At 46.2% G+C, this 25776-nt stretch overlaps 1 protein-coding gene across 1 annotated transcript in view; it reads right to left on the reverse strand.

The window, feature by feature from the left end:
* The window catches only part of LOC144107451 (voltage-dependent calcium channel subunit alpha-2/delta-3-like), a 143066-nt gene that overhangs the window by 68796 nt on the left and 48494 nt on the right, over nt 1-25776 (reverse strand). Inside the window, exon 2 of the mRNA XM_077640450.1 lies at nt 1524-1605. Within this exon, the coding sequence (XP_077496576.1) occupies nt 1524-1605 (82 nt within the window). The remainder of the gene's footprint in view (nt 1-1523; nt 1606-25776) is intronic.

Raw genomic sequence — 25776 nt, forward strand, 5'->3', positions numbered from 1 at the left:
TCGCTGCAACACAAGTGTCTGTATAGAGACCAAAACATTCAGATAAAAATACAACACGAGAACAAGCAGTCAGAAAGTAGTAAGTGTTTTTATTAATATAATAATAAAAGGGGGGAAAAGAGAGTTGCTAGCCCCGGCATCTGCCATCGATACTGAAGCACCTGAGCTGGGGCAGGGGAAATAAAGGATAGCAGGCAGAATGGAGAAATGAAATGAAAGAGGTTAGAGGACAGGAAGAGAGGATAGGGGGGGGGGGGGGGGGGTAATGCACACAAATACTATTTACACGATATTAAATATATACAGGTTGCACGCGTGATATGTTCATGAAGAGGGGATAAAACACATGCGCATAACACTACGTACACTAAAGCTGGAGGGGAGCGTCCAGCTGTTACGCAGTCAGAAAGTAAACCGATTTTGTGAAATTCTTTCGGTAGCCAATAAAAAAAAATAAGCGCAGCCAACGTAAGAAAAAAGGCGAGGGTGAAAAGAAAACGAATCTCTGTGCCCTTAGCCCAGCCGCAGATTTCGCTTTTGCCTCCAATGAAATGTGCTGAAAAAAAAAAACGTGTAAGGAACGCTTCTTCCCATAATTTTTTTTCTTTCTAGGTGCCGCGAATTATTTAATCTCCTGGGTTCATCACACCGACGATGTGCAGACTCAAGAAAGGCAATAGAGGCAGTCAGTAGCAAAATAAGTGTCGAAAGGCGTGGCGCCAGAACGATTTACGAGGTTATTCAACAAACCACCACTCATCTTTTTTCCTTTATTTTCTTTCCCTTTGGGCTTTCATTCGCACTCAGCTTTCTTGCGGCGGTGAACGTTAAGAACTTTTTTTTCTTACTCTTACTTCCTGCACGTTTCGGGACACTCTTCAGCGAGCGGCCTAATTCATTTCGCACGACGATATCTTTTCGCGCCTAGGGATGTTTCATTTTACGATTTCTTTCTTTGCTTTTTCCCCCTGGGTTCTTTTACTAAAGTTAGATGTGAGAAACAGGTGCGGAGGCGCTAACCACTAGGTCAACGCTGCGATGCTATATTACAGCATCCGCTCTAATCCACTCGAGTATATCTCCATTTCTTTGCGTTCACGAACCCGCTGACGCTGGGTCGATCGCATTACAAACTCTTTACCATGCCGTGATTTTTCGTTGGCCTCTTTCTCGGCGTAAGTTGCTTTTTTTCTGCTCTGGAGGTGGTAACTTCGCAAATGCAGCTTATTAAAACAAATGAACAGTCACAACTGCAGTGACGGAAATGCAATAGTGAAAACAAGAAATAGGACCTGTTTCATGACACGACGTGCAGCATGCAATGTACCCTTCTGCAGCTTAGTCGCCGTTGAGTGCTCAGTTCTTCTTAACAATTATGTCAAATAATTACAACCTTTACATTTCTCCAAGTAGCCCACAGAGCAATAAAACCGGACACTGTGCCCAAACCAACACATCAGTCCTTCCTATTCTTTACTGTTGTCCTTCTTTATCGAACTCAAGCTGAAGGCGAATATACTCACCTCTTTAACCTCGGTGAAATTCGACGCGAATAGACTCTGGTTGGAGATTTCTGTCCCGAAGCGCCACGCCCAGTTCCGGACACTATAGGAAAAAGAAAGAGAGAAGATAAAGGGAATGAGACTTCTCATTTGTCACAGTTTCTCGAAGTTCTTTATAGCGCTACAAAAAAAAAAAAACAAGGACACAGGAAGAAGTACACAGGACGGGCGCTAACTCCAACTAACTTCACCTAACTTCGAGAAACTATGCTTCACCAACTAGCCCCACAACGTGTTTTGTTAAGTGATCATATGTCACCTTACAGGAAAAAAAAGCAAAGCAAGTGTATGCAAACTGAACGAAAGTATGTCATATTACATTTACAGCGCTAGCTGTTGCTAGCTCGTTGCTCAGTTTAGGGCTCGCGGCGTCGTCGGGGTCCGCAGCACATCTGCCTCGGTTTGCAGACGGCAAAGTGGAGAGAGAAAAATCCCCTTTCAGAATTTAGGGAAGGATTAAGCGAAAAAAATTGGCAGTGGATTAGCTCGGCTGTGCCAGGACATACGTAGCGAGAGGTACGTTTCCCTGGCTGAGCTTGTTGTGGTCACTGTATGTTTAGCAATGAGAGACACTGGGCTCCATCTCGGCTTCTATGCGCTGTCTATTACGCTCGACAGTCTGACATCTCCGTTTGGCAAGCCGTCCCTCTCTCTGTTCGGACGTTACCGCTGCTCTCTTCGCCTTCTTAAGCTCTTTCTCTCTTTGTTGAGTAGCCAAGCGTCAGGCGACAACCTCAGGATCGGAAGAGTTAATCTTCTCTTGTCTATAGCGCCGTTTAGCAGCGGCTGGACTCTCCTTCTCTGCATCCATGTCAAACGTTGTGATACAGCCACCCATTACATCTCCGCCTTTTATACGCAATGCTCCGCATGCGACGCGCTGTTCGGATGACAGAGCGGCGTGCGGCGAGGCGGCGACAAAGCGCGCGGCGCACCTGTGGGGTCTCTCTGGCTACCATTGTATCAGCGCATGCACACAACTGGCCCTCCGCGTGACGTCACGCGCGGTTCCGACGGTAGAACGGGCGCGCGGCCGCGGTGACGGTGAAGCACACGCCGCACCTGCTGCTCCTTTCCGGTTGTCATGGTAACGGCGCATGCGCACAACTGGCCCTCCCGGCAACCGCGAAATGCTCGACTGGTAGCCCAGTGTAGCTCTCGCTACAGAAGAGGGAAAGGGAAAGAGAGTGGGATGTATTGAGCGGTGAGAGGGACATTGCGGTCGCCAATAACAGTCGAGGAGTAAGTAGTGGAGAGGGAGTGCGGCGTGTCACGCTGTAATTGGTGGATTGGATCGGGAAAACAGAGAGGGGGTCCGGCGTGTCCGGTGGAGCGGCGCAGGAGGCGGCTCCCTCGGTGAGCTTAACAGCGAGCTAGGACGCTGCTTCGGCCGGCTGCTGAACTGCGCATATGATCAGCCGGCGAGACTGTGCGGAAGGGGATCGGTGCCCAAGGTGACGCGTATTGCAGTAAATTCCCTCGAGCACTGGGGTGGAGCCTAGTACTATACACTCTAAACAAGGGGAGTAAAAAAGGAGTAAAACTGCCCTCTAGCATACACCCTTTTATAGATGGGTGTGCGCTAGGTGACAGTTTTACACCCTTTTTACTCCCATATAGGTGTATTTGTGTTTAGAGTGTAGTTTCGGCCTTTGCTCTCCATCCTGGCTAACGCTCAAATATTCAGGGCACACAGTCGCAACCGCTCTGCGAGATTTTTTTTAGCTTTCTAAAGAAAGCAATTGATTTTTCGAAAGCTCGGCTGCAAGAATAAAGTATTTCTGCTTTAGTTCGCAATTTCAAACTCGGCTCCACACGAAAGTGATTACTAAAATCGTGAACACGAAGTAACGTGAAATTTTTGACGGGGGCGAACTGTACAGTCGCGAGGCCGTTTTTAAAAACAAACCGAAGCCCTTTTGGCAAGTCCTCAGCGTTGCACGTTCGCAGTGACGACCGCTGATACAGACCTAACAATTAGGCTTGACGCATTCGAAGTGACGCCACGTTATCTCACGAAGCTCGTTAATATGAAACACAAGGCGTGGTGGAGGCTCGTCTATTTCATGCACAGGGGGAAGCGACTTAGATAACTACTGCGCGATGCAAAAGATGGCGCTGCTGCAGCTAATGTTATCATTTTCTTCGCTGACCTGTCCGCGGCGACTATAGCTGTCGCTCAAGGCGGCGAGAAGTTATTTCCGCGCCTGGCGCACCATTTAGCCATTGCGTTCCCGTGAGTCCCCGCGCACCGGCAGTGTACGTGTACGGCGTGGTGTGTGCCCTTGCGAAACCGGAAGCTGGAAGTGGCATTGCCGTGGGCCTACGAGGCGTCGTCATTTCCGGCGACAGCCCATGGTCGGGGCTGTCGTCGGGGGTTGCATAACTACCCCGCAAGACCGGAGCGAACGTGTACCGGTTTTTGGCACTAGCTTGCGTCAAGAATGGGAAAGAGAGGATGCTCCTACAAACTGCTCGTGAACAGGGACGGTAGTACTTCCCGTCAAAGGGTCTTACCATTTAAAACAACTAATGAAAAGACTGAGGAGAGCTCCATCCAAGTTTGATCTTAGCAAAAATATATTCTATGTCTTTTTTTCTGGCAGCGTTAATGTTTGTTCGATCGCAAAATATGTATTTGTTACACTGAAAATTGAAATCAAGACCAGAAGATTTTTCCCGCCACTGGACGCATATCTGTGATGTTAATTTGTTAAGTATTGATAGGCTACGGCATTCGAACACCACGGACGGTGCGTTGACTGAAAAAGGAGCTTTTACAACCTAACGAAGGCCAAGTAAGGCTACAGAGGCGTCGCCATCGTTATCCTATTTTACCGAAAAACTTAGTGCGTCGAGTGTTCTTTTGTTACGAATCTCAGAGGCTACGCTACATAGCCGTTCACTCCTAAACAGTGATCACAGAGTGCCTTTCGGTGCAGACGTCACATGTTGAATTGAGTAGCCGGAAAAAATTGAAATGAAACTTTGTCAGCACTAAATGCGTCTATTGAGGTTGGACAATGGTGAACACACAGAGAAAACACCACATATTCAATTTTTAGAAAGAAAAAATTTGGATGAAGTCGCCTCCAGCAGCCTTCAAGGCCAAAAAATTTTCTGTGATCACCGCGAGGAAGTAAATGGTGGCATAGCCTAGCCTCAGAGATTCGCGCGAAAAGAGTCTCTTGACGTCACTGCAAGCGTCTGCGAGAACGACTGGTGGTACCAATACCTGTATTGTATTCCTTGAACATTTTTATCTTGTATAAGATGCGATTTCTGTGGAAATAACTTCTTTTTGCATAAGGACAAGGCAGTCGGTTAACACAGGACAACTTCAATTTCTCGTCTGTCCCCACCTAATGTATGCTTACTGGAATTGCCCTTGTACGTTGTGCCGTGTAATAGTGCGCAGTTCGAGGCAGTCAAGTTCTAGTTTTAAAGTCCAATAGAGCTCCGCGCAAAAATTCGCGAAACCTCATGACCTCTAAGCCAATCCCTTATTTTAATCCAGTAAGACTTGCACTCTCATGAAGGTACCATGAAGCCGGGTGATATTAATACATCTCACTGGAAGCTTCAGCAGTGGTACCGTGCCGACGAATTTCTAGCGTAGATTAATCTCCCACACAAACAACCATAAAGAATGGTAACAATACACGCTGTGTGCTTAAGAGGCGCTGTTTCGAAATACAGCATTGAAAAAAATTCCATCACAAGTCATTTGATCTCATGTGGCCGCCCGACAAAGGAAAAACATTTCCAGCGTGCATTTCGCTACATAGCTTTTGCACAGCCAAATTAAATATCCAGAGATCGTTGGCTGCGAAGCGCGTCAACTAAGTTTCTCAGTATCACCCACAGTCATGAGCGACCAATTCTAAGATGAGTACAAAGCACTCGTAGAACAGACGAAGTTGTTTTCTTAATCGCTCAGCGTTACCCCACTCTAGTAGACAGCTCATGACCGACATTTAATAAACCAATGAACAGAGTACAGTGTCTTAAGTGACGCACTTAAGACTGTACAGACCACATGACCACTTAGTCGTCAGCATAACGTAAGGCAAGTCATCTGCGTAAGTACCTAGATGCATTATGAAAAGCGAAACTTAATGACGGGAAAACTTAATTATAAAGCGAGCTGTCGCAGAGAAGCTGGTACAATTCCTGCTGCAGGAGACAAACTTCCTGCTGCCTCATTATGCACCTAGATAAGATTCTGTTGCAGCCTTTTTTTACATTTCAGCGTTCAAGAAAATAAAGTGTAGCTGGCGGGGGACAAGTTTCCGTCTAGTTTTCGAATTTTTTTTATCTAGTCTCTGTGTTAACTTTTAGATATGCCCAACGCAGCCTTCTATACATACTGTATGAAACTGGTGAAGAACATAACGAGAAGAAGTAGACAAAAACAAGGCCGTGAGGAAGAATGGCCCAAACTTCACCACAGTTGCTTCATCACGAAGCAAAGTTCGCGCACCCGCTATTTTCTTGGTTGAAACGTCTTAACAAATCAGCTCCTAACCCTGGATTACAAAAAACAGCAGGGTGAATGGTAAGGGGCTTGAAAGGCTCTATATTTTCGCGTCACCCGTGGCCTGACAGCTCACTTACAGAGCACCGTAAATTATCGAATTCGACGCCATGACTACAGACCCCTGGTCTGTTACCTCATCATACAAAAATTATTGTGCGACGATAAAAAGAACGGAAAAACAAAGTGTCCCTGCTCGTGCCACTAAGTATAACGGGCTTATCTCATCATACAGAATAAAACTGCCTCCTGTAGCCCAAATCTTTAAAAATCTCTGCTATTGGCCATTTTCACCAAATCGACGCCACACCGCGGCGGCGCCGTGAACTAGTGAAAAAGGACCAACGCGCGCGGAGCCAATCATCTGGTCAGTTGCTTAAGTGGATCGTCGGGAAATTCAGAGATCATTGTAACAGTTTGGTTGTAAAAACATATCTTTGGAGGGCAGTTACATGGAGGTTTCCACTAAACGAACACAGACGAGCCGCTGAGTGCCATTGTGTGAGTGTTCTGAAGCCAGCAATGCACTGTGATAATAGGCACCCCAACTTTCCACCCTCTAGTCGAACACATGAACACTCTAAACAGAAAGGAGTAAAAAGAGAGTAATCTGTCGTCTAGCGCACATCCTTTTACACAAAATGGCGTGCGTTAAGGCACCGATTACTCCATTTTTTACTCCCGTATATGCGTATTCGGTTTAGAGAGCAGGATTATGGTAACAAAGCTGACATCAAGCACCGAGCCTACAATGGATTATTTCCTCGAATAAGAAGTGCCTATGCAAATATGGTGCGCTATCTGTTAACAAACATTGCTGAGCACACATAATTAACAGTAGCGTTTTAAGCGCGAAGCCATTTGTGCATGACTGTCTGTAATGGCAGACCTTATTACGGCATCTGTGTGTGATGATATGGCGTCTGTTTATCCACGTAGAGCGGATAAAAGACGACCTCATTGGTCTCGCTTTCCACTTGTAAACAGGATTAAACATTTTAATTCAAGTAGTTAATAAAATTAATTAGCAAAAAAGTCAAACGATTGCAGAAGTATCAGCCAAAACTGACTGGCAAACATTTCTAGCTTGTTTTCTGCGCAAAACAGCTAGACAGTAGGTGAGTCTTTCTTGCCTGAAATGCTTAGCAAAAAAAAATGCGCTTTCAGTTTTACCATTTGTCCACTGGAAAAGCGTCTTCATAGCCGGTGTCATAGGGATCTGAAATTCTGTACAAAGTCCGTTGTTCGTCTAGCAGTCCGCTTTCACACCGGGTGGTTTAACACCCCAGGCGGCGATTTCTTTCATATACCTCTCGTTTATTTCATTACACAGTTGAGGAACGAAACTGTCTGGCTCACAACGGCGCTGTCATTATCAACGAGCAAGCGAGAGTTTATTGTTAAATTTTAAAACAAGCGCGCTTCTACCTAACCTGTCCCCAGAAGAAGTACTTCGTAGCAATGCCACGTCGGATCAATTAAGGCGCCCTCTCTGAGTCGTGAAAATCACCAATAGGTACGAAAATCACCAATAGGTACTCTAAACCCTCCACATGTGATGGGTAGGCTCTGGATAGCCATTTTTTTCAGGTGGCATGATTGAAGTTATCCTCTTCACGACAGCTGCATTGCAGCACAAATTGCAGACTGACATAATTACTGTAGCGCGCTTCCCAAGCTTTATCGCTACAGTATGAAGGTAAGCGAAATAGGCGTACTTAGCCCCTTAGTTAATGTTAAATCAGAACCCTTCTAAGCATAGCATTCCAGCAGCGTAGGTACTTTTCGACACATCTTTCTCGGGCAAACATCAAACTGGCAGTGTGGCGTAAAAGAACCAAGGTAGCGCACAATGGCTTAATACTTTTTAAACATAAATCGAGAAAAATCTATTAAACTCTAGCTTTTATAGAACAAATGAAGAACTAATTGCCGATAAACTTCTGCGAACAAACTGACTACAAACTCAAGACTAGCAACCGGTTCTCAGCTGATTAATACGCCATGTTTTACATACAACTTGTCTCTGAGAAAACAACTGCTGACGCAACATGTATGACATCAGTTCAGTAACAGTGTCGTGTAAAATGCAAGCACGGTCTCCGCTGCAGGGAGCACTGTATTGCTCATCAGGTCACATGCACTGCAATCCGCACGCAGAGATTGTGAAAACCGTCAGCCGTCCACTCCGATTGGTCGCTCACATCCGTGCCGCCGGCTCATTACCAGAACGGTGCAGGGTAACTTGCCGAGGACTCGTAAAAAGGCGGGCGGAAAAGACCCGTACGGCTTCCGCTCAGCACGAGCGGCACTGGCGTGCCGAGCTGCCATGCCAGTGCCTCGGAGCGCCCAACCGCCTGCCTGGTTTGTTTTCTTTTGCGTACTTTGAGCAGTGCCTCTGGGCATAAAATTGGAGAATTATGCCTCGTTTATTATTTGTTCGCTTGGTCCCGCCTTCCAATCCCACCTCTAATCTGCCTGGAAAAGAGCCCACCACCGCGTGGCTAAGTCAACCTCCGGCACCCGTACATCGGCCGGCCGGGTCACACACGGCAGCTATCCCTCATGGGCTCAAAGCGAATTTCCCAAGGCAGACGCGCGTACGGTGCAGTTAACACAGATGCCGGCTGCATTTCCTGGGGAAAATTAGATTCCGAGGTGGCGCAAGAGTCAATCCTGCCATCTCTGATGTGGAGAGTCCGCTGAAGCCGACTCGAGCACGCCTAGAGATCGCGTCGAGTAGAGTCCGCACTGAAGTCGAGTCGAGTGCTCTTTGGAATCGAATCGAGTAGGCTTCGAACGAGCGCGCTTTATTTCGAGCCGGAGTCGCTTTGAAGCATAACCAAGCTCTTTTTGAAGTCGAAGAGAGTGCCAAGATATGCTTTATATTGATGCACGCTGTAACTGATTATGTTCCCCACTGCACATGAAGTTAGGGCTATCATTTCCCGTTTTCCCTATAGCACATTTTGCATTTTCTTTCCTTATTTCACCTCCTCAATTGCAGAATGTATGTTAGCCCAGCTTATAAATACGATAGCAATAAAATCTTCATAGAGAAGAAATGTGTCGTCGGTCATGAAATTCGCCCATTGACTGGATGGAAGCGACGTTACCAGACCGCATGGTTCCCATTGGTTGGAATGAAGTGACGTCACCAAGTGGAAGTGATGTCATTTCCGGAAAAGGCATCAACCGCTTCTAATGCTATCGAAATGCAAACACAAAAGGTAATTAGGCGTCCATGTGTTTTTTTTTTGTATTTGTCGCATACTTTGATGTTGTTGCACCTTGCGCACATTGTGCGTTGCACCTAACACATGAAGAATACAGAAGATGGGCAACCATTGTGGCCTGACTAGTTGCTCTCAATGCCAGACCGTCGTGTCGTCTTTTGCAGACGTGTCCCCGTAATCGCGTTTCCTCAAGTACTGTTCGCAGTACAGTTATAATTTTTATCGCATGACAACTATTCCGGTGTCAAATACACTGAAAGGCTTGCTAAATGCCTCACGTTGCTTTCCAAACTTACCGGGGAAAACCTTCGGTCGTCATTTTTCATGCGTGTTTGGCAAAAAGCTTTCTGAGATGATAAAAACCCTGCTGGACTTCTCTGCTCGCAACTCCTCAGTCATCTGGAATATATTTCCTGCAAATGACACCATCATCTGTGTATCTATATGCGTTATCTTTTATCTTTTTTACTTCCTCTCTCTACAATTTTTTACTGTCCAATCCACATTCGCAAGTTCAGTAGCGAAACCATCAGGAGCCACCGCGGTAGCCCAGTCAGTGGTTACGCCGCTCGGTCGCTGACCTGAAAGACGCGGGTTCGATCCCGGCTGCGGCGGTCGATTTTCGATGGAGGCGAAATGCTAGAGGCCCGTCTACTGTGCGGTGTCAGTGCACGTTAAAGAACCCCCAGTGGTCGATATTACCCAGAACCCTTCAATACGGCGTCTCTTATAGCCCAAGTCGCTTTGGGACGTTAAACCCCCTAAACCATAAACCCCTTAAGTGTACTGCACCATGAACTGCGTCTTCTCAGTATTGGTGAATACATACTGGCACAAAACATCAGCCTCGATTCTGAGTCTAGACTGACCAGGACGAAGCAACTACTGCGGGGACACGTAAAAAGTACAAATGAGGAAGATAATAAATCGAGAAATTGAAATCAAAAAGAAATATAAATTGAAATAACGGGCGCGCGGCCGTTTGTCATACGGGTCACACTGCAACACTTTGATGAACTTGTGAACGACGCTGTCATTAGAAACAGCAAATGACCCCTCTGTTCGAGATCGGAAAGAGAAAACTAAAAAGGGGGCGGGAAAACGGCCCGGCATCGTACTTGGTCCGTTATTACCTTCTACATTTTCCGGCGCCGAATATGGTTCGAAGGAAAAAAAAACGCAACCACTGCGGCGTTTAAAACAACGACAAAACCGGCTTCAGGAAAAGAGTACAATATGAGAAAGACCCGGGGTGAGATAGTACGAAAGCGAATGAAAGGAGGGGGGGGGGGGGGGGTGCAGAGCAAGTGACCAGTGTGAGTCCAGCGAACGCGAAGCTGGGGGGGGGGGGGGGGGGGCGTTTCGATTGAACGATCGGCGGAGCGAACAGGCGAAAGTTTAATTAAGCGTCATCGCCAGAACATAAAACAGGCCGGCGCGCCAGATACGACAAAAGAAACAGATACAGGGGCAAGAGACAGGCGCAAGCGAAGAGGGGCAATAAAGGAGGGTCGCGGGATGAAATCGAACCTCGCCAGCGTGGCCCCCTGCAAGCTTCATTAAGCGCCGCTGCAGCAGCTCTGAATTGGACTTTGAATTGGAAGGCCGTCGCTAGACAAAGAGTGAGCGAAATGAAATAGAGCGGACATGCCTCTCAGAAATGAACAAGAAAAATACAGAGGAGAAAGATACGGCACGAAAATCAATCCTTCCTGTCCGGACAACAGAAAGAGCAGCGAGGGAACAGGGGCTAGGATGATAGCGTCGGCCCAGTCGATATGTTATATAGAGCGACTATCGCAACGTGGCTTCTCGTCACGCTTCACCATCCTCGCCGATTCGAATAACCGCGTGAATAGTGAGGGACGGTTGTCATTTTAGTATTCGTGCACAGCTCATTAACAAAGGTACCAGCAAGCTTTGCGCCTAGCGGTGATCTTGCTCCGAATCTCTGCCCCGTGCAGAACACATTTGAAGGTAACCAGCATAAACCTGGGAATCGGGGCATGCCAGTCCCGCAGCATGCCCTGTCAGTCCCGGGGTCAGTCCCGCAGCCACCCCATGCCAGCGAAGGCAGCCGTAGCTGACTAGGAAAAAATACTCAACGACCTCCGCAGCGGAGTCGGCATGTTCCGATAGAGCATTAATAACTGTTAATTGCTTCACTCGCACGCATTATGCGAGGAGCGAAAAGAATGAAAAAGGCTGCACAGGTGCCCTGACGGAGCACTGCGAAAACCCTATTCTCACCTAAGTACACTTTAGTAAAAATGCCGTCATTTCAGCGGCTCATGAGGGCCTTGGTCCTTATATATTCCTCTGAAGATACCACTGTTGTCCCTTCCACTTCCCTTATTATTACCGATGCAAGTTGCAAAAGATGCAAGAGGACAAGAAGGAAAAATGGGCACAATAAAGAGAGGACGCAAAGTGACAGAAAAGAGAAGTTACGTGCACGTTAAAAACTTTTTCACGACTGTGAAGTGCACCTCGCATCACACTCAAAAGTCTCGCTGCTAAGGTTTCGCTAACGTTTCGCTAAGGCTTCGATGCAGCTTCGGGCTCGTGACTGCTTGCTGGGGCTGCAGTTTGCGAAGCAATATGAGAGACGTGCTCAATACTGTGAAGAAATTTCGTCACCTTTACAACGAGTTACAGCAACACGACAGAAGCACTGGACTAAAGCCGCGACAAGGCAAGAACTTCAGTGTTTCGAAAACTGCAGCTACGCAACAGCGACACGTATTTTCTCGGAATCCTTTTGAAATAAAAGCGCCAAAGTTCCACTCACTCAAGCTTAAGATAGACAAATGCGTGATGATATGCTGAAATACGTGCGAAAAAAAATATGCAGCTCGAAAAGGAAATCACAAGAACTTGCTGCTTCTATTAAGATTCGTAGCAACTTTGATCCTTAAGCATAATCGTATGTTTCGGCAACCTGTCAAATACAGGCAGAAAATTGATATATTCGAAAGCAAAAGCGCTGGTGGAATTTTTTTCTTGTTTCATTCATGCTGTTTTGTAATGAATTCAAACCAACTCGTCTAGGCTTCTTTTATTTAAAAAGTTTAACTAGATACGCACTAGATCCCAGTCATGTTGAAGCAGTAGCTAAACAAGTAGTGCGCACCAAGCAACGCCGCCTTTACCTCTTCCTAGGCGCTGGTTTTAATATAAGATGCTGAAAATCTAGCAAGAATACTAACTGCACCTGAAGAACAAGGGACTCACGTCCGCTGCTGAGATCTCGATGTCATTCTACGCGCCGTAGCTCGAACGAACGCCATGTCTTCCGACTGCTTCAGCTAAACCAGCTTCCGTATCAAACTGGGGAGTGGAAAGCCTCAAGATGCTTGCTAACGTTTCGGTAAGCGGACTTGTCTTCGCCTGGCTAAAACGTTCATTACTGGCGGGGTTTAAATAGGGCTTTCACTCCCAGGAGGAAGGCCCGGTGAAAGGAGGAGGGCGTGAAATGAGAAAGACGTTAGGATGGGGGAGCATGAATCTTATCCAGGCGTGAAGGCTGGTGAAGAGGATTAACCTGTTGACCTGCAAACCTGATTGGAATCCTAGGAGGGGGGGGGGTAATCCTTTGGCCCTCCTCCCCTCACTACGCCTTCCTCGTCAGAGTGAAGGCCCTGTTTAAACGCCACTAGTGACGAACGTTTTGTCCAAACGAAGACAAGTGACTTGAAAAAAAAAACAGTCACAAAAGACAAGGGACAAGAGAAGGAGTGTTCACGCCACAACGACTTTCCAGTCGTTGTGGCGTGAACACTCCTTTTTTTGTCCCTTGTCTTTTGTGACTGTTTTTTTTTTCAAGTTAGAATGTACCAACTGGCCCGGATTTCAACCCTTCTGAAGACAATTCCTCTTGTCAAAACGTTGGCAAGCGCCCTAAGGCTTTTCCATCTCTTGTTCACTTTGTGTGTGTCAAGAAACCAAATGCCTGTCCTCTCTCTTCCATATCTTCCGTGTTAATATTTCTCTAGCACTGCATATATAAATTCTCTTAGCTCAGCTAGCCAGTACTCGCTCGCTGGGCATAAAAACATAAAATAGCGCTAAATATCTAAGAGTTAAGTGAGAGTGCTGCGAAGCCAGCGCCACATGGAAATTAAGCATCGAAACAATAAAGAACAGGGCGTCGTGAGTAGAATGGAAGATGAATAATTACGCGCGGCGGACGCCGGATTAAATTCTCGTGCTGCTGACCTACGAAACGAGCTGCATTCGCCGGGAGAAGAAAGCAGGAAACGAAAGCCGCCTTAATTATTTTTTAATAACGTCCGCGCCGGACACATGCAGCGAGCACCGCAGTTCATTAGGACTCGGGGAGCCGTGTTTCTACAGATCGAGCCACAGCGCTTTGCCGGTTCTTCCTGTGAGCGTCCGCCCCTCCCTCACCCCGGCAAAAAGACCTCGCAAAAAAAAGACCCAAAAACAAAGAGAGCGACACGGGAGACGGAGATATCTGTTTCCAGCGGCCTAATGAACTCGTTATTAATTTCGTTGGCCCGTTCCTCATTCAGAGACGGTCAAGGCTTTGCGAACGCAGCAGAACGAACGGAAAGGAATTTCTTTTTTTTCTACGCTGTTTTTTCTTTGCGGGTACGTGATACGAGCACAAAGGAAGGATGCGGTTCCCTTTTTCTTCCTTTCCAGCAATGCGAATCAAAGAACCAAGCTAGAAGGACTGGGCGGAAAGGAAGCGCTTTGGGAGGGCCCCAGACATCATCAACAAAGAGTAGTGAGATATTCATCGCCGGTATGATGAATGATGTTCGCGACCCACAGCGCCAGAGAACGGAAGAATCACAGACAAAGAAGAGAATTAAATAAATAGAAAAGAAGACCCCCCAACAAGGCGACGCATTGCGCCGCTTCTCGCATGTGAAAGCTTGCGCCATCCAAGACACAGGCACAAACACACACACAAAAAAAGTAGAGACTGGTGTGCTCTCGCTCTAACGAATGCGGGAATTACCATAATGAAGAAGAACACAAGGCTCTAACGTGAATGCGATTCTGTCTTTCTGTCGACCCATTCGCGGTTTATTGGAGTTCCGTGCTGCGAACCTTAGTTTTTATCCTATTTTTGTTGCTTCGCTTCGTTTTGTTTTTGTTTTTTTTACAGCCATTACAATACGGCGCACAAAGTCGGCTTTGCCTCATTAAGACCGTGCTTGCAGAAAAGTACGCTTTACAGGCGCACGTCAGCGCATAAATTGTCTCGACACGGGAAACAAGGCGGGCGGATGTATAGCATGCAAAGCTGGAACGAGCTTCGTTTGGCTTTCATAGAACAGCGTACTTAGCGTGACATAATGAAGAAATAAGAGTAAAATGTTGACGAATGAATCCATAAAAAGTGGCACTGCAAGGCTTAAGGCCAGACGACGTGAGAACAAGGATCTTTTCGCATCTCTGGCTCTGCCCTTCGGGTTTCTATATATATATATATATATTTTTAATAATGGCGCAGCTGAAAATTCTTTTGGACCGACTCCTTAAGCAGGCTTCACGTTCCTCAGATCAGGGGATTTTAAGCGCACTATGCGAATATACAACGTGAATAATTGCGAATTAAAGTGACACCTTCCATTTGAGACCCACAAATTTGACGAGCGAGACTGCCTACGCTGCATAGGTGGTATCCGAAGGTGTTTGGAGATTATTCTTATTATGGTGAATAATGTAACAATAAAACATCTTTGAAAGGGTACATACTTGCGCGAAGAAGACGGGAAGAAACACACACGACATGTACAGAGCGCTGTGTGCATGGGTGTGCGTTTGTTGTGTGCGGTCTTCTTCGTGCAAGTACGTACCCTTTCAAAGATGAACCAACGCGCCCAAAAAAGAATATTACTTGAATAAAACATGAGTAACAGATTTTCTTATTCGACGCAAACTTTAAGCATGTCAATTATGAATTCAGTTCTACAATGCGCGTTCAGGTTCTGTTCATGTTCCTAAATATCCAAATGGCATTAATGTCTCATATGCACAGGTGATTTCGGACAGGCCGCTTACCTTTAAACGGCATCAAGGAGTTCCTACAAAAGTAGTATTAGAAGAATCGGCTGATTTTATCCAGCTTGAACGGATAGCACAACAACAAAGGGAGCACTAATTATATTCTCAAAGAATTTTCACACTTCAGTGATCGGAATTATACCTACAATAGCCAGACTCAGTAGGCGAATGAGCTCATTCGGAACTGGAATGTAAATCGAGAAAGCGGTAATCCCAAAAAGCCCAGCAAAAAAAAGAAAGAAAAAGAATTACAACGCTATGCATAGGAGTGCCACTCTGATGGGGTGCTCGCCCGCATTTGGATTCCTTTTTTTCAGTCCCCCACGCTCCAGGCGACTCCGTTCGACCAGTTCGCTCTATTTGCTTCTCATGCGGAACATTCGTTCTCGCGCAATATATTTTTTCTTCGTTTATTTTTCCCCATCGCTAAGGGCAATATTCGTGCGAGCTAGGATTTCCGTAATCCTTCGAGTGCGTAGGCAGCTATCTTGGAGCGTCAGTTGGCTTCCGCGAAGCACAAATAAAGAGAATGGGCAGATGCGCACACTAACAGAGCAAACACACGAAAATTTCCGAGCCAAGGCAACAAGTACTGTAAGAACCAACTGCAGTGCAGCAAGTTGATATCGCGAGGTCCACAACAACGAGATGAGCGGCAGCAACTGCTTGCATTCGGATGTAGTATTCCATCCTCCCTTCCTTCTGTAGGCGCCATTATTGTCATCGCTTTACTTCCAGCAGCCTCGTATTCGTGTTTGCCCTCAAGATTGCTTTCTTTCGCGGAGCGAAGTCGAGGCGAAACCCGGATTTCTTCTTCACTGGTGCATATCCGTCCTCGGCAGCACGTGTTCGGATCTGATTGCATTGGCCCCCATCTTTTCGCTGTGCGCGTTCGTTGCTAAGTGTTTGTATCTTTCCTCTGCAACACTCTCTACGCGGAAGAAGATTTCGTTCAGGAAGTCTCGAAGCAGAGGCGACGTCTGAGAGAGCTGCCGGAAGAGGAGGATTCCCGGTCCGCGAATTCGATTGCCGGACAAGGGAGGGCACAGATACACGCTCACAACTGCAGATTAAAAAAAAGAAAACAGGGGGCACTTAGAGGACAAGATTAAAGGGGGGGAGGACAAAGGCGCGACTTGAAGCGTGCCCGAATCGAGCTGCTGAGCAGCAATTTAAATTCTTCATGCGAAGACGAAAATTTGAAATGAGGCACAGCGCAGTCCCATTCGTTTACTCGTGTACGGAGTAGGTGAACATTGGCAAAAAAGAAAACATGGCGATGCTAGGCAGCTGGTTGAGAGACAAATGACAGAGAGAGAGAAGATCTGACGACGAAAAATAGAAATAAGAGCAAGAAATGATGGACGCATGAAACACACTAGTGCTTTGCACAGGGAGAGAAATATGACAGAGAAGGATCTCTTGTTGACATTTTCCGGCAAATCGCTTTTCTTCCCTCTCCGTCTTGTTCGCAGGAAACATTACCATTTTCTTTCTTTCTAACTCTCTCTCTCTCTCACTCTTTCTCTTTCTATGTCCTGGTCTTTCTCACTCTCTTCGAGGCACCTCCATGTTTCGCTCGCTTCGTGTCTTTTCAGGGCCCACACCCCCCTTCGAACCCTCAGATGCGCCAACGCTTGTCGGGGAAGGGGAGAGCGGATGGACTGTCGGCAAGGGGAAGAAATGGTTGCCAGGACGTCGGCGGGGCTCCGATAGCGTCCAAACGACGGCGAAAAAGAGGGGCGAGGGCGACAGGCAGCCGGATTGCATACACGCATGCATTTTTGTGCATCGGAGAGAGCAGTGGCCTTGTCTCATTTTCTTTTCCCATTCCTACTATCTCTCCTTCTCTCTTTCGTTACAGCTTTTTTATTCGCCTGCGCAACTCGATATTCTTTTCTTTCCTGGTGTTCACTTCTGCGTGCATTGTTTTTTTAGGCCATTGCCCCCGCATAAGAAGGTGAGGACGGGCGAAATGTGCCCGCTTTAATTTTCGCTTCCCTTTCTTTCAGCCTGGTCTTCATGCTTTGTTTCGCCACGCGAGATTCTCACCTTCTCTTTCTCTGTCCTGCACTCTTCTGTCTGCGACCTGCTTTTTCCGCATCTCCGAGTTGTTTCCATTTGCCCGCTTTTTTTCCTCTTCCGTTTCATCTTCCACTTTTCACCCATTCCTTCCTCTCTCTCTCTCTCTCTCCCAGCCCTACTCCCAAAGCCTTTCATGGCCGGCAGCTTTCCGCTATCTCTCTGATTCAGACGCCAGACGGCGCTTCCTACCAGCCTTCCTCGCGCCCTTCGTACTCTCCCTGCGCCCCCTCTAGGCGGCGCTTCGTCATCTCCGTCCCTGCAGCTTTCCTGTCTTTCTTCTGCCGGCATGTACTCGTGCGTCCATAACCGGACCTTCCGCTGTTGTGCCTTCACATTTTGTTGCCTTGCTCGCTCACGATCCCTGCCATCTTTCTCGCCTCTGTCCTTTTTCCTGCCAGGATTTCTGCGCTGATTTTTTTCTTTCTTTAGCCAGTGCCTCTTCCATTTTTTTTTCCCGCTGCTTCTGGCGTCGTCTCGTCGATATTTTTCATCCTGTTGTATGGTCCTCCTGTCTGCCCGTCCCTGCTTTTCTTTTTATCTCCTGGGCAGTGGCATTTATATATGTATTTCATCCTTCGCTGATGAGCGGACAAGCGCTGTGCCGTTTTTTTGCTTCTTAAATTGCATGTTTTTTTTCTTGTCGATGTAGTGCTGGTTGTTTGCACAAAAATTGGTGACAAAAAAAAAATAACTGCAACCATATACCGTTGCTTTTCCATCCGTAACCGCCTTCCTTTCTTCCTTTTTTTTCCTTGCCCACGCTCGCTTAATCGTTTCCTGTGTTAGCAGTAATTTCTTTTCCCCTCAGTTTACTCTTGTTCTGCGCCACCCTTTTATCACGCAACCGACGACAGCGCCAGTGCAGAGATAGCGGAGGACGTCGCGGAGCAGTGCTTGTCCCCCAGACAGTTATGAAGGACCCACCGTTATTGTAGCTATCAGACCTGTCTGGTTCTGCCTCGCGGGCACGATCGACAAATAAACGGGAGAAAAAAAGGGATATTCGGGGGAACAAAGCAAAGCTGAAAAGAGGGGGCAACGGCTGGAAACAAAAGGCACAGCACAAAGGGATTTCCGCCGTTACTGTCCGCGTGCTCTGAAAAAGCAGTAAGGGAGACCTTGTCTCCGCAGACAACGCTGAGCGCACTGAGGCACGCCATCACTTCCTTCCTTGGGGAAATTAGGGAAGAACGAGGATTGTAAGTAGGGCTTGCTGTTATCCGCTCACGCTGTAGACGACAGCTTAGTGGAAACGGCGAAACACTTGAAGGGGTGACAAGACGCTGACAAGAGCGGTTAATTTTATCCGGGAAAATTTCTAAGAATGCGTGCAGATGTTATCAGTATGGGAGCGAACACTTATTTCATACCGTCAAGAACGGTGTTATTTTTCACAGCTGCACTCAGCTTGAAAAGACGTTACAGGAATAATGTTTCCTGGAGAAAATCACTCACAGAAAAAACACACGCTTTCTACTAATTACGCTAACGAAGTAACCGTTGTTTGAGCACTAATGACGTGCAGCTATTTTATAATGCGTCACCTGTAGGTTTCTAAATATCGCTGCAAGAGTTGGCGCATCACTAGCTTATTTATTTATTTGTGTTCTCCCAACGACCCAGAGCCATTACACAGTGAGAGATTATACAGAATCGGTGGCGACTGCGGAAGTTTCTGCATCAGCGTTGGTAGCAATTCAGGCATGGAGGTGGTTCCAGTGGTTGACGGTAAAAGGGATGAAGGAATTAGTACAAAAGGCTTATTCAGCAGCGTAGGAACATCACAGTGAATTCATGATCAATACGCGATGACATATAAAATAGGGAAGGTTTAACTGATAATTTACGGGCACTGACAAACTGAACGCGCCTAAATCATCGTTTAAGCGAACATGCCTGCTCCCCCAAATTTTCTTTCAAGGAGCAATCTGACGCAGCCTCTCGCCTTTTAAAGACACGCAACATCTTCGAACTGTTCATGACACAGTGGAGACACAACACATGTCTGAGCAAACTTTCTGTCGTCGCATCACAAAACAAACACCGCATATTTTACCCCCTAAACTTTGTAGTATGCTGCCTTTGCATTTAAATTCTTTGTAATACTTTCTAGTTTCTTTCTATTCACTTTTTTTCCCATTCCGCCATTTATCCTTCCTGCCTTGCTTCCTTTCTTTTTCTTTCTTAGTTTGTTCCTTTTTTCTTATTTGTCTTCTTTCCTTCATTGTTTCGTTCCTTCTTTCTGTCCTTCATTCTTTCTTTCTTTCCTACATTCATTCATTCAATCATTCATTCCTTCTTTCCTCCATTCATTCATCCATTCCTTCTTTCCTCTATTCATTCATTCCTTCTTTCCTCCATTCATTCATTCATTCAATCAGTCATCCATTCCTTCTTTCCTCAATTCATTCATTCATTCATTTACAGCTATAGAGAGTGCACCCGTTTCTTCAGCTATGGATCTTGGCGGCTTCTGGTTGGCACCTTCGCCCAGATGCGTACCTATGTTTATATAAGCGCCCATTATAGAATGCCCTCTTATGCGCGGCGTTGCCCTTGGCGTTCGCATGGACGAATGGCTTCAATGTTGGTGAAGGCCACCAAGGCCGACCGTCAAGAAATTGTGCAGCTTTTCTGAGTATTCGAAGTGCAAGAGAAAATCCTTTTGTTGCGGGAAGCGGACACGTGATCGGCAGATTAACGTAGTTACTGTCCCAGCGCTTATGCAAACCTTTTTGCTAACTTTGAAGACCTGAAAAACATGTACATTTTTGTCTTCTCAGTGCATGGTTGCTCTAAGGTCAGCATTATTCTCTTGCTATGGATGCAACCAAGTTTGGTAAAATTCTGTGTACGCAATGCGGTATACCTTTATGCAATTTAAGCTTGTAAAGAATTTATGAATTCTGTTTCTCACCTAAATAGTTTTTTTACTCAGCATAACTCTGGTACCAAGCGGCGTGTGTCGAATAGATGCATCTTTTGTTGCTTTGGACAGCGAATAAAAGAAGGCGACGGCGTTAGGGCACTTGACACCCGTTCTTGTAACAGTGTTCCGAGTAGTCAGAATAGCCTGTTAGGGACACTGTTTGCAAGGGCGCCATTCATGATGCTTATACGACTATATTACACCGACTTATACATTCTGATTACGTATAACTAAAGGTACTAAAACTAAGGATAATACTTTTTTTCATGAAGCAAGCCCTAAAAGGGTATAGTTAGAAACGAGAATTCCAGAACGGCATGCAAGACTAACCGAAACGTTTTCGCCACTTCTCCAACGTAACCATTCCGCTACGAATGATAATTAATTGGCGTGAACGACAGTTCTGCTGAATTAATATGTTACACATTTCGAAAGTAAGATTTTTGCAGATTTCAGAGCGTTTTCACCAGAAGGCAGAGAACACAATCTATTTTTTTCAACAATGAAGACTTACTGAGCAGACCTATGGCCGCCCGGCAGAGACATCTAACAACGCACTCTGCGCGCTGCTTGCTGACAAGCTCGTGCGGGAATCAGTAGAAAAATTATAATCATGAAAACAAATGCGAAATAAGCCGTTGAAACTCTTTTGGGAGGTACACACTTTCCTTAATTGAGGAAGAATTGGCGCTAAATGAAATGGTTTTGTTCATTTCTCGCGCAAATCAGTGGATACTACCAGGCAACCCAAAATCTTTCAGATTTTTTTTTTACTTCATCTGCAAGATTCTGGGGATACTTTATTTTTTTATCACGTATGCCACCCGACTTTCACCCGTCACGCTGATTACTTACTGATTAGATCTTGCTTCTTTTCAAGGCTACCCTTTAGCTCCGCTGCTTGCCTGAAAGACTTCCTTAGATTCCGCTCAAACATGTTCCCCTCCATCCAGGCGTCCATCCCTCGATAATATTTTTTGTTAAACCACGCAACCGCTCTGAGGCAGTCTCCGCCTTTTTCTTATACGCGTAATTGGATTCGCACGTCTCGACAACTCGGTTTCAACAAGGTCGTCTTGATCAGCGTCGGTATTTTTTTTATTTCTTTAAAATTTTGGGTATCTCCGCGCTTCTCCTACAGCAGCCCAGGACTGAGAGGAAGCCAACAATGAAGTCGCACGCAGCAACCGATTTTAAAGGGCCCCACAGCCCCCCATGTGATACTAAAGGAGAACTAAACTAAAACTAATCTACACCTTTGGGCCTGCTTTCCGCAACTTTCTCAAGAATACATTGCCAGAAGGATGGTTGGTGCGTACAGGCACTCTGATAGAACCCATTTTCTTTCTCTCATCTATAAATTATCCGCCTACGATGTATTTTTCGATGACAGAGCTTTCACAGAATTCTCACCCCCCCTCTCCCCCCACCCCCAACTCCTTTAAATATTGTGCCTTAACTTTCTTCAGTTCGCCTTTATTATGACAGCGTCTGCTCATGAACAACCGATTTTTCAGTGAATATTCTTGAATTCCCCTTTTTAAGCGAAGTGTTTCTCTCCCACTTCATCCAAGTCAGCTTAGACGTAATATATATAGGTTTCTCCGGCACAACCGGTGAGGCGATTTCGAGAAACAGGCCTCATCCTTCGCCGAGGAAATAAGCGTGTCAGCTGATGCGAAGGTCGATGCAGAAAGAGAGAGAGGGCGGCCGATGAGCACCGGCGGCAGCAGCAGCATCGCTTTAAAGTGCATATAAAATAGACATGCAAAAAAAGTTGAGCGCCTCCGCTTTTTCACAGTCGATACGGGTCGTCGCCTCTACGGCACAGAGCCGTGAAGTTTCTCCGTACGAGGCGATAAGGCTAATACCTCTTTTCGACATCCTCGGCCGCCCGTATCTATGCTTTTTTTTACACTCCCAAGCGTCTCGTCTTTTCTTCGCTGTCATGCGCTCCCTTGCTGAGTGCTTTATCGTATTTCTTCAATATGAAATAAAAGTCATACAATATTCCGCTCACATCACCGCCCGATATTCAATCTTGCTCGCGTACAAGTAAAATTATATTCGAGCAGCTTTTCGTGTTGAAATCTATTTTCAATCTTCTTTCCTTCTTTTCTTTCATCTTTTCTTTCTTTTCTTTTTCTCTCTTTCTTATTTGTTATAATAGGAAACCGGGGATTTAAATGTTTGTGCATTTATTTCATTTTTTTCAATCCTATATACACACTTCTGCTCGCAGGAAAGACTGTAGAGGGACACGGAACACATTATTAAATGAGTATAGAAACCAAATTTATACTTCTGTGTTTTCTTCTTGGTTTGATGCATAAGACACTAATACATGTGTATCACCACGAAGTATCCGCCTATGACCGCTGAAGTAACTGTAATCGAGTTTCTTCTGTCATGCTCTTTCGGCTTTAACAGCCGAACGACGGTTGTGACGTCGAAGTTTAGTACAGGTCACGTGAGGCATGACAAAAAAATGCAATACAATTCCGGCTCTTGAGGCAGACTGGTTTTAAACCTGTAGCGGATTATATCGATGAAGCAGCGATTATACCACAGTTGTTTATGCTTCACGTTACTTACACTGAACTTCAATATCAGAACCATTTGTTGGGCTGTTTTAACTAAAACAGAAACAGTATGAGAGAATAAACTGATCGAGTTATAAGCTATTCAGCTGCCGATGGCAAATTCCACGCGCTGATGCATGTATTCTAATGTTTACGCAAAATTACGAAGAAGAAAACACGCAAAAATTTGCTGCTTTTGCTCTCTTAATGCAAGCGAACAAGACTTACACAATTGTCGCTGCATAAATACTACAGTATATAGATAGCTGTGTACTAATAGACAACAGTCAAATGGCATAGGAGCCGAAATTAAAGGATTGCGTAGAACAAGGTTACGGCGAGAAACGAACAAGATATACGACGAGGTGTACACTTTCGGTCACAGTGCCACGTGACTACTGCTCGTGCCATTACTCGAGTTAAGTGCGCGTTTCACGTCGTCTACATTAGGAAAACGTCCATCGTTAGACACCGGCTTACCACGCATGATAGCGCTCAACCCGTTCATCAGAACCCCTACCATGTGTCCCCAGAGAGAGAGAGAGGCGCTATGTTCCCGAAAGGTTGTGGGAAAATTTATGTCGTCGAGATAAAAAGACATACCTGCAAATTCACGGCACTGAGCAAAGTGTCCATCATTCTCTGAAATGCAGGAATAGCACCAGAAGCCGCAGCAAGAAAAAAGTTGTCTCGCCTGTCATAAAATTTGGTCATTGGCTGGGTGGAGTGACGTCAACAGACCGGAAATGACGTCATGCCCGGTATAGGCATCAAGAACTTCTAACGCTATCTTATTTCCAGCACATAAGGTGTCCCGCCGAACTTTTCCCGGTCCCTCTTATCAACCTCCTATTTTCCAATAACGACTACTGAGGTCTACGAAGAGAAGTGTTTGGCTTATCGAAGTCCGTCGAGGAAGTCATCTTCCTCGGCAGACAAACACCCGGCATATACCGGCGGCTGACCCAAACGTCGGTCCTGAGCCCTTCCGAAGAAAACCTTTATCTTCAGAAATCTGAGCTAAAAACTTGCCATACAATACAACCAATCAACATGGCTCAATCTTGGTATAGGCGGCAGTAGTCGCATCTGTCTGGGCTACTCGGGATCTTCGCAACTGATTGCGACGGCCTGTGCAGTCGCCAACCCGTAACGAGATGCGTAAACGAGTCGAAGAAACGACCGGACTACTTGCTCACTCCGCAACGGTTTGTTAAACAGGGACCGTGACTCGAAAACACCGCTGGACTGCACGGGTGTGCTCGGCAGCATTAGCGAGATTGGAGTGGCCAGCTGCGTACCCCACTGTCCCCTTTTTCTATCTTTTTGTTACTTTTCCAGAGCAAGCAGTCTGAGAAACAAAACCCTACAGGCGTTATCTGAAAATCTTTCATTTTGTGTTCGTGTACTTTAAGGCGTGATCTGTGTTTTTAGGAATTCTTATTAGGGACCATGCTGACCATTACTGTAACTTTCCAAACATGGTGTCATTGAAAGCAGGAGTTTCTGAAGCCTACGTGAAGAGCATAAAGCAGCGAAGCTCTACTTAATGATTCTCGCTCGAAATGGAACAGAGGGAAGAAGGGGATAATTCCGCGAAAAAGCCACTGAATAAAAGGGACGTGAATGCAAGTTTTCCCTCATTTTGTCAAGGCGCATGAATTAAAGGCAAACCACTGGTATTCATTCATGACGTCACCACAGGAAAAAGTGGTGACGTTATAAATACTCAAAGATACAAGCACGGGAAGGAGCAAACGCTTATTCCGCCTAACGGACCATAAGCGATACGAAGAACTAAACAGAGTTTAGAGAAGTTTATAAAAGAGAAGATAAATCTCAAGCTCCACAATGTCATGTGCAGCCCTGGATCAAAACTTTTTCAGTATTTCAGCAAGTAGTTCAGCGCGGCTGCAATACGATTTTTAACGTTCTTTTTTTTTAACGTCGCGATTCGCGACATATATTGCCGGCATGTTTTTTGATGCGACCACCATTCGCATCACAGGGAGGGTCATTACATTTCAATGTTTGGCAAGCAAACACACACACATATACAAAGTATCGGCCCAAGACAAACCGCTTTCTTGGCTTCTAGGCACCGCCTCCTGGAACATCGGGTAGAGTCGAATGAGAACCCCCCCCCCCCTCTAAAGAAATGATAATCAAAACGATTTAGGACGCCAGAGTCTTGTGAGCGCACTGAAACGTCAGCCCAGAGCGGTGACGTCTCCGAGTCCGAAAGGCATAGCTTTTCCAAATGTGTCTCCTGCTCTGCACCCTGTTTGGGTTTTCCCTTCGACTGGCGCCTGCTTATATGCCAGAAGGCAATCAATCGCGCTGCTGAACCTCGCTGCCACCCACCCTCCCTCTCTCCCTACACCTCCTCTCCGTCTCCGTCCACCTTCTCGAACAAGGCACATACGACCGCGCAGGCTGTACGGAAGCGTGCAGGGACTGCAGTATAACAAAGACGGCGGGAGCGAGAGGAAATAGAGGAAGGGTGGAGACGACCACGCAATACCGAGCCGCGTCGAGGTATGGGCGAACGTGAGCGCTCTCCCATTTTTGTGCTTCCTCTACTCCCCACGCCTTCCCTTCGCCTACGTTCCAGACTCCCCATCTTTCCCCAACCCCAGCGCATCAGACGGTTCTGGAACGCGTTACGGCTGTTTTGTGACCGCTGCCTTTCCCGACCCTTGCGATTCTTTCGTTTTTTTTTTGCGACTCCTTCTTCCTCCTTTCCCTTTTTCTGGCTGCATCCTTTATTTCGCGTTCCACCTTTTGTTGAGGGTGATTCCGG

The sequence above is a fragment of the Amblyomma americanum genome, chromosome 10, assembly GCF_052857255.1.
Source record: "Amblyomma americanum isolate KBUSLIRL-KWMA chromosome 10, ASM5285725v1, whole genome shotgun sequence".
NCBI lineage: Eukaryota > Metazoa > Arthropoda > Arachnida > Ixodida > Ixodidae > Amblyomma > Amblyomma americanum.